This window comes from Octopus bimaculoides, chromosome 6, assembly GCF_046866305.1.
Source record: "Octopus bimaculoides isolate indiv1 chromosome 6, ASM4686630v1, whole genome shotgun sequence".
NCBI classification, from domain to species: Eukaryota; Metazoa; Mollusca; class Cephalopoda; order Octopoda; family Octopodidae; genus Octopus; species Octopus bimaculoides.
Window position 1 is genome coordinate 24,508,708 of NC_142933.1, and position 12,617 is coordinate 24,521,324.

The 12,617-nt window shown below is 34.5% G+C and overlaps 1 protein-coding gene across 1 annotated transcript in view; it reads right to left on the reverse strand.

Moving 5' to 3' along the window:
• Positions 1–5,453: 5,453 nt before the first annotated feature.
• The window catches only part of LOC106876344 (N-acetylglucosamine transporter UNC93A), a 61,954-nt gene continuing 54,790 nt past the window's right edge, over positions 5,454–12,617 (reverse strand). The window contains exons 4-6 of the mRNA XM_014924845.3: positions 10,901–11,036; positions 7,995–8,126; positions 5,454–5,789 (exon numbers count right to left, since the gene is read on the reverse strand). Coding sequence (XP_014780331.2) covers positions 5,593–5,789; positions 7,995–8,126; positions 10,901–11,036 — 465 coding nt within the window. The 3' untranslated portion in view covers positions 5,454–5,592. The remainder of the gene's footprint in view (positions 5,790–7,994; positions 8,127–10,900; positions 11,037–12,617) is intronic.

Genomic DNA, 12,617 nt, shown 5'->3' on the forward strand with positions numbered 1-12,617 from the left:
TGTATGTATTAATGTATGTATGTATGTATGTATGTATGTATGTATGTATGTATATATATACTTATATACATTTATATTTACATATATATTTATGCGCGTGTGCGTATGCATATTTATATATGTGTAGAGAAGGTATTGATATAAATGTATGTATACATTTGTATAACAAGTATGTACGTATGCATATATGCACATAGACACACACACGCGCGCAAACAAACACATTCAAACACATACACACACACACACACATGCACACTAACGCGATAGCATACACTCTGACATTGCAATGTTTCCCAGGATGCCTTCTGCAAGATAGCTATATAGTCGGGTGCAATCTAACATACTTAATAAAGAAAAAATTAGAGCCATAATCAAGAGCGAAATCCTTAATATTAATGACAATTTATTCAAACAATCAACGAAGACAAATCCATAATTAAAATTGCATAACAACTAAAAGGAATTTTGTTGTGGAAAGTAAGTTTGATCTTTTGTAAGTACAAGAATAACAGAAGACATATTTCTCAGTGAAACAAAGTCTACAACGTTGTTACCTGGTCACAGAAGGCGTGGGGAGCATAACAGTTTTGGGGATTATTCATTAATTAAGCATAAATTAATTGACCTTGGAAAATTTACGTAGAGTCCTTTCTTGAAAACAAAAATTATCGTTTAATGCTAATGACTGTTTTCTTCGAGACAAACTTAATTCAAATTAGGTTTTTAATTAATCAATCATTTTGCGTTAACTGTCTTAAGTATGTTAACCCGCAATTGAGTAAACACAAACACACACCACACACACACACACACACACACACCCACACCCACACACACACACACACACACACACACACACACACACATACGCTTATGCATACAAAAATACGTGTACATGGGAGTATGCAAAAATTCGTTTTATTGTGCGTAATTTATACTCTTATACAGACACATACATACACATATACATACACACACATAAACATGCAACGTATACACACAAGCACATAGACGGTTATATTTCTATAAACATGAAAATTATTATTTTCTACGAATTAGTACAACGTACTTTTTATTAAAAGTTTGTGGTTCTTTCTGTTGTAAAGAAATAAACACATCCTAATAGATGCATAAACACGTGCATATATGCATGTATGCATACATACATATGTATATATATATATATATATATATATATATATATATATATATGCGTGTATATATACGTGTGTGTATGTGTGTTTGTTTGTGTGTGTGTGTGCGTGCGTAAGGGATAATATTACCAATGCAAGTTTCTTGCTTTAATACATGCACCCAAACACACACACGTATATATATATATATATATATATATATATATATATAATATATTTTATGGCATAGCACTTATGTACAAACAGATAGATAGATAGATAGATAGATAGATGGATAGATAGATAGATAGATAGATAGATAGATAGATAGATAGATAGATAGATAGATAGATAGATAGATAGATAGACAAATAGATCGATAGATAGATAGATAGATAGATAGATAGATAGATAGATAGATAGATAGATAGAGTGAGTGAGAGAGAGAGAGAGAGAGAAAGAAAGGAAAACAGGCACAGAGAAAGACAGAGATGTATGTATGTATGTATGTATGTATGTATGTATGTATGCATGTATGTATGCATATAAAAGTCGAGACAAGTTTATGGTTATGAATGAAGTGCAGAAGGCGTTTGTTTATTCTATTTTTTTTATTTTTCATTTTTTTTCATTTATTTTTTGGTATTTTTTCTCATTTGTACTTCTTTTTATTTCCGTGTTGTTCTTTGTCAATGGAGTGGTAATCATAAGAGTATAAAACAAAGAGAAACTAAAGATGATGTAGCAGTGCTCTGGAATCTACCCACCTGAAGATGTGAAGGTACACAGCTATCCATGGAGATACAATGATAAGTACATATGTGACATTCAGCAATTATCAGTTGGTTGTAATGAGCCGAAACTGTTGTAGTGATTTGGATTAAAGCTGGTTCATTCCATCTTCTTTATTAAAATTCTTTTGCATGTATGTATGTATGTATGTGTATATACACATACACACAGACACACTATTAAGGTAGAGTCAAATAATAATATTTATTCGAAGCTAACTCAATGTCAATTCCTGGTTTTCGAGAACCGGAAACGAAGATTCCTGAGCTGCAATTTACGCCGAATCATCCGTAAATGTATAAAGTAATGTATATTGCATGCATGTATGAATGAGTGAATGTATGAATGCATGTATATATATATATATATAAATATACATTCATATATATATATGTATGCATAATACATATATGCATGTATATATACATACACACACACACACACACACACACACACACACACACACACACACACACATATATATATATATATATATATATATATATATATATATATATATATATATATATATATATATATATATATATATATATATATATATATATATATATATACATATATATATATACATATACATATATATACATATATATATATATATATATATATATATATATATATATACGTACATATATACATATATACGTATATATATATATACATATATATATATATATATATATATATATATATATATATATATATATATATATATATATATATATATATATATATATATATATATATATATATATATATATATATATATACATATTTATGTATGTATGTATGCATGTACGCATGTGTTTAATTATTTCTCTATAGTCACGTAACTTTTTAAAAAACGAAGAAATATTCTACATACATCATATGGATTATAGATGCATTATATATATATATATACACACACAAATAAAGGAGGTGTATGTTCTTTAGTATAATAAAGCTATCATGATTGAAGCCATGCTTCAGCACCGCTTTTGTATATGCAATGGAGGTTTGTATTTATTTCTTTACATACATCAACACAAAAAGATGTTAAAATAGGAGCATTCACAAATACACACACACACACACACACATACACTCGCGCGCGCACACACACACACACACACATTCACACGCATACATGCACACGCACACATAATGGTTATAAGTTTATAAATTGAAAGCACTCGATACATTTTTTAGTTATGAAGATCTGTTATATATATATACAGCAACTCGTGTTTCATGTACAAGCAATGGTACTTGATTTCGTATGAAGTAAACAGGTGCCTTTTCACGTACTTCAGCCTTCAGGCTGCTGGCAGTAAAACAGCCTCAGGATTAATGTAAAACAACAAGGCTCACGTTTACAAATAGATATATTCACACACAAAGATGTACGTGTGCATATATATATATATAATGGATATACATTATATATATGCATATATACATGCACACAAGCACATAAACACACACACACACACACACACACACACACACACATATATATATATATATATATATATATATATATATATATATATATATATATACATATATATATATATATATATATGTACGTAAGTATGTATATATGTGTATATATATAGTATAATTATACAGTGCGATTTCGATTGAAATTGCATGGCAAATAACCAGTATTTAGAACTCTATGTACATCCTTTTTGCACCAAAGGAAGTAACTGCACGGATAGGTTGTGTATTGTCGTTTGAGTTAGCTTTTACTGGTCTCTATAGTTCGAAACATCACAGAGTATATATAGAAAGAAAAATAAAATAAGGAAGTTTGTTCATAAATTATTTAGTTACGAACAACCTTTCCATTTTCGTCCCGATAGATACATATGTGTGTGTGTGTATGTATGTGTGTGTGTGTGTGTGTGTGTGTGTGTGTGTGTGTGTGTGTGTGTGTGTGTGTGTGTGTGCGTGCGTATGTATGGATTATATATGTGGATTTGTGGGTGTTTCGGTATGCTTATATATATACTTCGATATATTTGTCTAAGCATATACAAGTAGATGTGCGTTTATGCGTTATATATGTGGATATATGCGTGTGTGTGTGTGCGTGTGTGTGTATGCGTGCGTGCTTGTGTATATATACATCTATTATTTATATATGTGAGTGTGTGTGTGTGTATTCGCATGTGTGCGTGTGTATAACTCTAAAAATGTATAATTATATAGAAAGATAAGGGAAATTGAGGTAGAGAAAACTATATACATGTTTCTGCTCTCTGCGTTCAAAGTTCAAATCCCATGTAGTTCGGCTGTTCGTTTTACCGTTGGAGCCGATAAGAAAAATAATACTAATCCAGTGCAGCGGATTAGCGGAATGTTTATATGTCCGAAGAGATGCCTTGCGGTTCCATCTCACTATGTGCGTTCTGTGTTCAAAATACAGGGCCTTTGAGGGCCTTTGTGGGCCCGGTTTCAACAGCGATAAGCTTGGGGAACCCTTTAGTTAATATCAAAGTATTTCGGTTGATCATATTCCATGCCAGCCACCAACTAAAGGGAGAGCCTGGAAAGAGATTTCCAGCTTTGTATACTCAAAAGTATAACATACACTACATACACTCACACACGCGTGCACCCCCCCCCCCACACACACACGCATATAGACATATACACCTATATACATACATACATACATACATGCATAGTACATTCATACATACATATATACATACATACACACATACATACGTACATGCATGCATGCATGCATACATACAAATATACATATGCACGTATATACGTACATATATACATACGCACATACATATTTACGCGCAAACACAGGTAAACACACACACGCACACGCATAAGTAGGGTAGACCCAAGCGTCGTCAATGAAACTGAGTAGACGGAAACTGTATGGAAGCCTGTCAAATGGACTGTACTGAAATTTAAAGGTCCAGTCTTGCCATATACCGTGGCACACTGATTTGGCCATAGGATTAAGTTGAAGGTACATAAGTGTGTGGGATATTCAGCCACTTTCTCGTTATCTTGACTAGAAGACAGTTCAGTTGACTGAACAAAATGTTCATAATAAAAACCGACAGAGACTCCAAAACACTCACATATATGTACATAAATACACGCGCACACGCGCACACACACACACAAAACACACATAATTATATATATATATGCATATTATTCATATATATATGTATTTATATACATCTATATATGTATATATATATATATATATATGTGTGTGTGTATATATATATATATATATATACACAAATGCATATATATGTATGTGCAATAGTAATATACGTATTATATATAATATCTTATTAAATGCTGCATCCTCTCCCCCGCACACACACATACATATTTTTGTCTGGGTGTTTGTGTGACATATAGAAGGAGAGATTAGCAGACAAGAAAGACACAAACAGCTGATATATAAATATCTAGCCAGATACAATAGACAGACAGACAGATAGATAGATAGATAGATAGATAGATAGATAGATAGATAGATAGATAGATAGATAGATAGATAGATAGATAGACACACACACACGGATAGGCAGGCATTTAGGCAGACAGATAGTTACACAATCAGACATAAAATGTGAAATAGAGAAAGTCGCCATGGTAGATGGTGTCAGGTCTTTTTGAATTTCTGAAGAACCAAATATGCAATGTATGCAGTTATACAGGCTGCAGCATTCAAATAGATCTTCTCCACCATACATAGCTGGTGTGCGTATGAATAACCAGTCATCATGGCCACTGCGATGACCAGCTGGAAGTTAGAATAGGCCGCCTCTAGATTTTCAGAGAATAGAATGCCCGGTAGACCTGTGGAGGGAAAAAAATTATAAGGTATAATATATCTGCTAAAGAAAAGCGTAACATCAACTAAGGAAACAAGAACAAATATAAGAAGTGGTAAAATATCTGTAAAAATGACTCACAAAATGCCTGGTAATGCGTCTGGCGAAAAAGCAACAGGAGTAAAATCTGTTGAACATTTGTCGAAACAGCTGTAGGCCACTAGTACAGCAAATGATAAAAGATGAAAGGCAACGTCGACCTTAGCGGAATTCGAACTCAGAATGTAAAGACGAACGAAAAGCCGCTAAGAATTTTGCCCCGCGTGTTAACGGTTCCGCCAGCTCACCGCCTTGCTGCCAGTAAAATATTAAATGAGTTTGATATGGTTGGCATAATACATTGTAAAATAACCGATTCAATATCTAGGGTAATTGTTTGGTAAAGAATGTTTCGTAAAACTGATAGAACATCTGGTGAAGTATCTGATATAATTGGGAGAATATTCGATAAATTGTCTGGTAAAACAGATAGTGGTAGAATAACTAGTACACCATTTACCTGGTTTGCAACCAGGTGCTTTCGGGTTCAGTCCTATTGCTTTGCACCTTGGGAAAGTGTTTTCTGTTATAATCCCAGGCTGAGCAATGCATCGTGAGTGAAATTTTATTGATAGGAACTTTGTGGAAGCCCGTCGAATATATATATATATATATATATATATATATATATATGGGAGAATATACAAAAAATAACAACAGACGAGGACAGGTGGTGTAAATAACAAAAGTATATATTAGTATATATATATATATATATATATATATATATATATATATATATATATATATACTTTATTTAAAAGCGACAGAAATATAACAAAAGACTGTTATTCGGAGTTTCACGTTCCCATTCATCGGACAGTTTTGTTAGAACGTGAAACTCCGAGTAACAGTCTTTTGTTATATTTCTGCTGTTTTTAAATAAAGCATATTACTCTACCTCTGGTATTTGAGTACTCTTTTTTCCACCTTGTTGCACATTTTATGTGCTTACTCCGGTAGATATATATATATATATATATATATATATATATATATATATATATATATATATATATATATATATATATATATATATATATATATATATATATATATATATATATATATATATATAGGAGGCCCTTCTGTTGTTGCCACAACATCTTTCTAGGAGATGGAAACTCTGAGTGAAAACCTGCGACACTGACAATATTCGATGATGCAGACTAGTTCTTTTTTTTCGAGATTATATTGTCCATGTTCAGAGAGTGGGACTGGATTTGTGCAAATCATTTTCCCACTATAAAAATCATCATGCATAGACATCGCTTGAAAAAATAAAGTAAGACATATAACAAAAATGGCTGGTCGTAGCCTTTGCATATGTGGGATTTCAATCAGGTGATGGCAATACTCGAACACGAGTTTGCAGCCATCTTGAATGTACGTATGTATGTATGTATGTATGTATGTATGTATTATGTATGTATGCATGCATGTATGTATTTATGTATGTATGTATGTCATTATTCAGTTTATTTCAAGATTCTTGCTAATAGAGAAAGAACCGGTTTCTAACCTAGATCCAAGGTTACTTCACTGGAATTTCAACATCAACAACAGGGTATTTTTGTTGGTATGTATGCATATATGTATGTATGTATGTATATATGTATGTATGTATGTATGTATTATGTATGTATGTATGTATGTATGTATGTGCAGATTTGTATGTTTTCTTTATGTATTCTCATGCATATAGCTACATATCTAGACATGTTCATATATATTTTAATGATAAACTTCTGAAAAGTTTTACAGATTTTTACACTTCCAGTGATAAATTGGCTCTGTAATCTTCGAATTAACTTTCTCCTTTCTAGTTTTGAGAAGGCTAATTTCTCAAGATTGTTAGTTAGGCAGTGTAATGCATATCTCAGGGTCCCTTATAATTACAGGTAGGTATAAGCCTAAACTTGTAATCTGGACAGAGTAACTGAGTAACTGCAAATTATTCAGCGTAGGTGTTCCCTTTTTCATATATGTATGCATGTATGTATGTATTTAGATATAAAGAGAGTTGGGAGAAAATAGGCAAATTTAAAGAAATCTAGTGCTATCATCCGTCAAAATGAAGTTAGTGAGGTTTAGAAGAAAGCACACTAAAACATAAGAAATCGTTACTTACTGTTGGTGTACGTTGTCCAAAGACCTTCTGTAACACCCAGGAATCCACTTAATATGTATACTAAAACATTATTGAAAGATGTGATCTTCCAGAATCGCATCCAAAGGAGGAGAAGCAAGTTCAATACGGTAACTGTTGATCAAAAACAAAGAGCATGATTTAGAAATATTATAATTTATAAATATGTTTTTAATATAATTTTATTGTTTCTTGAGAGGGTTATAAGCCAATAATAATATACGATCTGGTTCGATTTTCCTTCTTTATTGCAAGTCAATTGATTAGATGTCCAAACAACTAATTAATCGATTGTTTGTTTGATGTGCTAGTTAAACAATCAAACGGTTGATTGTAGGTCAAAGCTTTTTCGTCGCCATTTACAACCATTTCAGTGATTTGTTGACTTCCCCTCTCGTTCCAAGGGTCTGAAAGGTCTGTTTTTATATGACAAGGACTGCTTTTTTATATAAAATACGTATATTAAGGTTTAAGGTCAGTGTTACGTCACGTGGTTTACACGCACAAGAAATGGGGGAGGTGAGTTACTTCAGATTGTTGTGTAATTAAGTAACAACTGAATAAAACTTCCAATAAAATTTTTATAAAAACGTCTTTTGAAAAGATGTATATTTAGACATACATACATACATCCGTTCGTTGGCACTCCGTCGCTTACGACGACGAGGGTTCCAGTTGATCCGATCAACGGAACAGCTGAGCACTCCATAGACACGTGTACCCTTGACGTAGATCTCGGGGATATTAAGCGTGACACAGTGTGACAGGGCTGACCCTTTGAATTACAGACACAACAGAAACAGGAAGTAAGAGTGAGAGAAAGTTGTGGTGAAAGAGTACAACACGGTTCGCCACCATCCCCTGCCGGAGCCTTGTGGAGCTTTAGGTGTTTTGGCTCAATAAACACTCACAACGCCCGGTCTGGGAATCGAAACCGCGACCCTATGACCGCGTGTCCGCTGCCCTGACCACTAGGCCATTGCGTCTCCAAACTCAGAACGTAACTACAGAGAAATCTGTAATAGTCCTTTCCACTTTAAGTACAAAGCCTGAGGTTTGGGGGATAGAGGCTAATCGATTAGATCGAACCCAATGTTCGACTGGTTCTTAATTTATCGACACCGAAAGTATAAAAGGTGAAGTCAACCTCGGCAGAATTTGAGCTCAGAACGTAAAGTCAGACGAAATAATGCTAAGCATTCGCCCAGCGTGCTAACGTTTCTTATATCTTATATCTTGCCCACAAGGGGCTAAACATAGAGGGGACAAACAAGGACAGACAAAGGGGTTAAGTCGATTGCAACGACTTCAGTACGTAACTGGTACTTAATTTATCGACCCTGAAAGGATGAAAGGCAAAGTCGACGTCGGCGGAATTTGAACTCAGAATGTAGCGGTGGACGAAATACCGCTAAGCATTTCGCCCAGCGTGCTAACGTTTCTTATTTCTTTATTGCCCACAAGGGGCTAAGCATAGAGGGTGACAAACACGGACAGACAAAGGGATTAAGTCGATTGCAACGACCCCAGTGCGTAACTGGTACTTAATTTATCGACCCTGGAAGGATAAAAGGTGAAGTCGACTTCGGCGGAATTTGAACTCGGGACGTAACGGCAGACGAAATGCCGCTAAGCATTTTGCCCGGCGTGCTAACGCCTTAAAGGAAGTATATATTGTAAATATTCTTTCTTACTCTAGGTACAAGGCCCGAAATTTTGTAGGAGGGTTCAGTCGATTAGTTCGACCCCACTACGCAACGGATACTTAATTTATCGACTCCGAAAGGAACTGTGTATTGTAAATATGATAGTAAACTGTTGTTGGTGCCTAATAAGATAAAAGAAGAGAGTTGTTATGTTCGACAGACCCAGAAAAAAAAGAAAGCGACTCCCTTAAACAGTGCATTTGGAAAACCAACCCTTGCTTTATCCTTCGTCGATATTTTCGGATGTTGATTTGATGTGAAACAGATGGAATTTGGTGGCCGGCCGATGCCTCTCTTACCAAAATATAACGCGGCTTACTATTAAGTCTTTCTCTATTACTTTCTTTCCCTCTCTCTATCTCTCTCCATCTGTCTCTCTAACTTTTCTTTTCTCTCTCTCTCTAACTTTTCTTTTCTCTCTCTCTCTCTCTGCATTTATTACTCTATTGTTTCCCTCATGCACTTGTCTTCACTTTGTTTCTCCTCTCTTCCTTCTCTCTCTTTTTTTCTTTCACTCTCTCCCCTTTCCTTTTCTCTATCTTTCACTCTCCCTCCTCCATTTTCTTTCTCTCTCTCTCTCTCACTTTCCCTCCTACTCTCTCTCACTCACTCTCTCTCTCTCTCCCTCTCTCTCTCCGTTTATTACACTCTTCATTGCGCTTCACACGCCTTGTTTCCCTTTCCTCCGCCCGCTCGTCTCCTCTCTCTCTCTCTCTCTCTCTCTCTCTTTCTCTCTTTCTCTCTCTCTCTCTTTCTCCTCTCCCTCCCTCTCTTTGTCCTTCTTTCTCCTCTCTCCTTTCTCCCTTCCTCTCTCTTTCTCCATCTCTGCTTCTCTCTCGATAACCTCATTATTCTCTTTATCATCATCATCTCCCCTTAAAAGCCTCATTCTTTCCCTCGCTCTTTTTTCCCCACATATACTCACACACTCTCACATATATCTAAGCCCACACCCTACACACACACACACACACATCCCCCCCAACACACAAATCTTATTCCCCCCTTTCCCCTCGCTCATTTGTCTTCTTTTTCTTTCTATTTCTCTTTTCTCTTCTTCTCTCACACACATATCCCACAAAACAGACAATATTTAAATAATATATGATAATGATATGCACGAGTGTATGTTTTTCTCTGTCTGTCTGTATGCGCCTGTATATTTGAATGTACACAACTTACCTGTGGTGTATACCATTGTCCGATAGCGCATTGGCACCACATAGGTTGACATAAAAGAGGCCGCTGCGGCACACAGGCCGAAAGACGTCATTAAATATCCAAGCGCGTCGACTCCAAGAAAACAAGACATGAAGGCCTACAATAGAGACAGAAGACATACATAACATTATTGTTGATAATGAGGTTGTTGTTTAGACAGAGCGTTCCAGACATGACCAACCTATATTATTTGCAGTTAATACCCAGAACTAGATAATACATAGTGCTTTTTTTTCTTTCTTTTCTTTTTTTTTTCTGTTTCTTGTTTCTTTTTTGAAGATAGTAAAATGACGATGGGATTTGGATGAAAATTTAGGTGCTTTGTCTAGCAAGTCAAGTGACCAAATTCACATGTCTCCATGTGTGTGTGTGTGTGTACACGTGCGCGCGCATACACATATACACTTATGAAGTTTTCCCGTCCTCATATATATATATATATATGCGTATGTGTCTGTGGAGGGATATATATATGTGTGTACATACACACACACTGTATGTATGTATTTATGCAAGTATGTATTTTGACTGTAGTGTCCCATATGTTGTTTTCTAAAGACGTTTGAATAATTTGCGAAACAGATTCGACTGCTATTTCGACTGCTATTTCTAGCAAGATGGACTAACACATTAACACTCTCTCATTGGCTTGTGTAAAGGTTTCCATCACCCGTGACCACTATATCTGATTGAACATGCATTTCTGACATTTTGCTTATACGCTAATTCAATAGACAGTATCTAATGAATCAATTATTAATTAGTTAAATACCATTTTGTATCACATGTTTATATAATTAGTTTCTTTTGTTGGGATTGGGGTGTTTTTCCATCAAATGTATTGCCTAGTCACGTGATATCGCATGTTGCTAAAATTATAATGTCAGAAAGTGTCATGAATTAAATATTAATAATATAAAATGATGAATTCATGACGCCCAATATTTCTTCTTTGTCATGTTAGATGAGGCGAAGGCATAGCCGTGTCCGTAACGTAACGTAGGATGTGTAAACTATCCAGGGAGGTTATTGTATATATAAATAAAAATTAGCTAAGAGAGGCAACTGCATGACCAGTAGCTTGTATTTGAACAACATAGACAAATACAGGTATATTAAATATCATACAACATAAATTTTTGCCTCAATAAAACTATATTCACCTCTAGAGGATGTATCATAACTATATGATAATTAGATCAACTTGATTTGAGAAGGGGAGATAATCTTAAGATTCAATATTTGTCCAAAACTGACATACCTTTAAGGAAATGGACAGTCAGGGAGATATGTTTCTAACTCAATAGCCATTATCAGCAAGAGAGTTGATCGCCCTTGACTCAGTAGCCAAAGGACTTAGACTTATACAAAAAAAAATTAGAGCTTTGGTAATATGCATAATTTTAACAAAAATGAGGTAAAAGAAATAACTCAGGGTGACCAGTGGCATGTATTTGAATAACATAGACAAATACAGTTATATGAAATACCATACGACAAAAATTCTCGATTTATTAAAACTATATCCGCCCTTAACGTGTATATCCTATTTATCAAATAGCAATTAAGGTCAGCTCCACTTGAGAAGGGGAGATAACCGCAAGATTCAAGAATTCTCCAAAGTTGAGATGCCATTAAGGAAAAGGACAGGTTTAGAATATTAGATAGTCAGAAATAT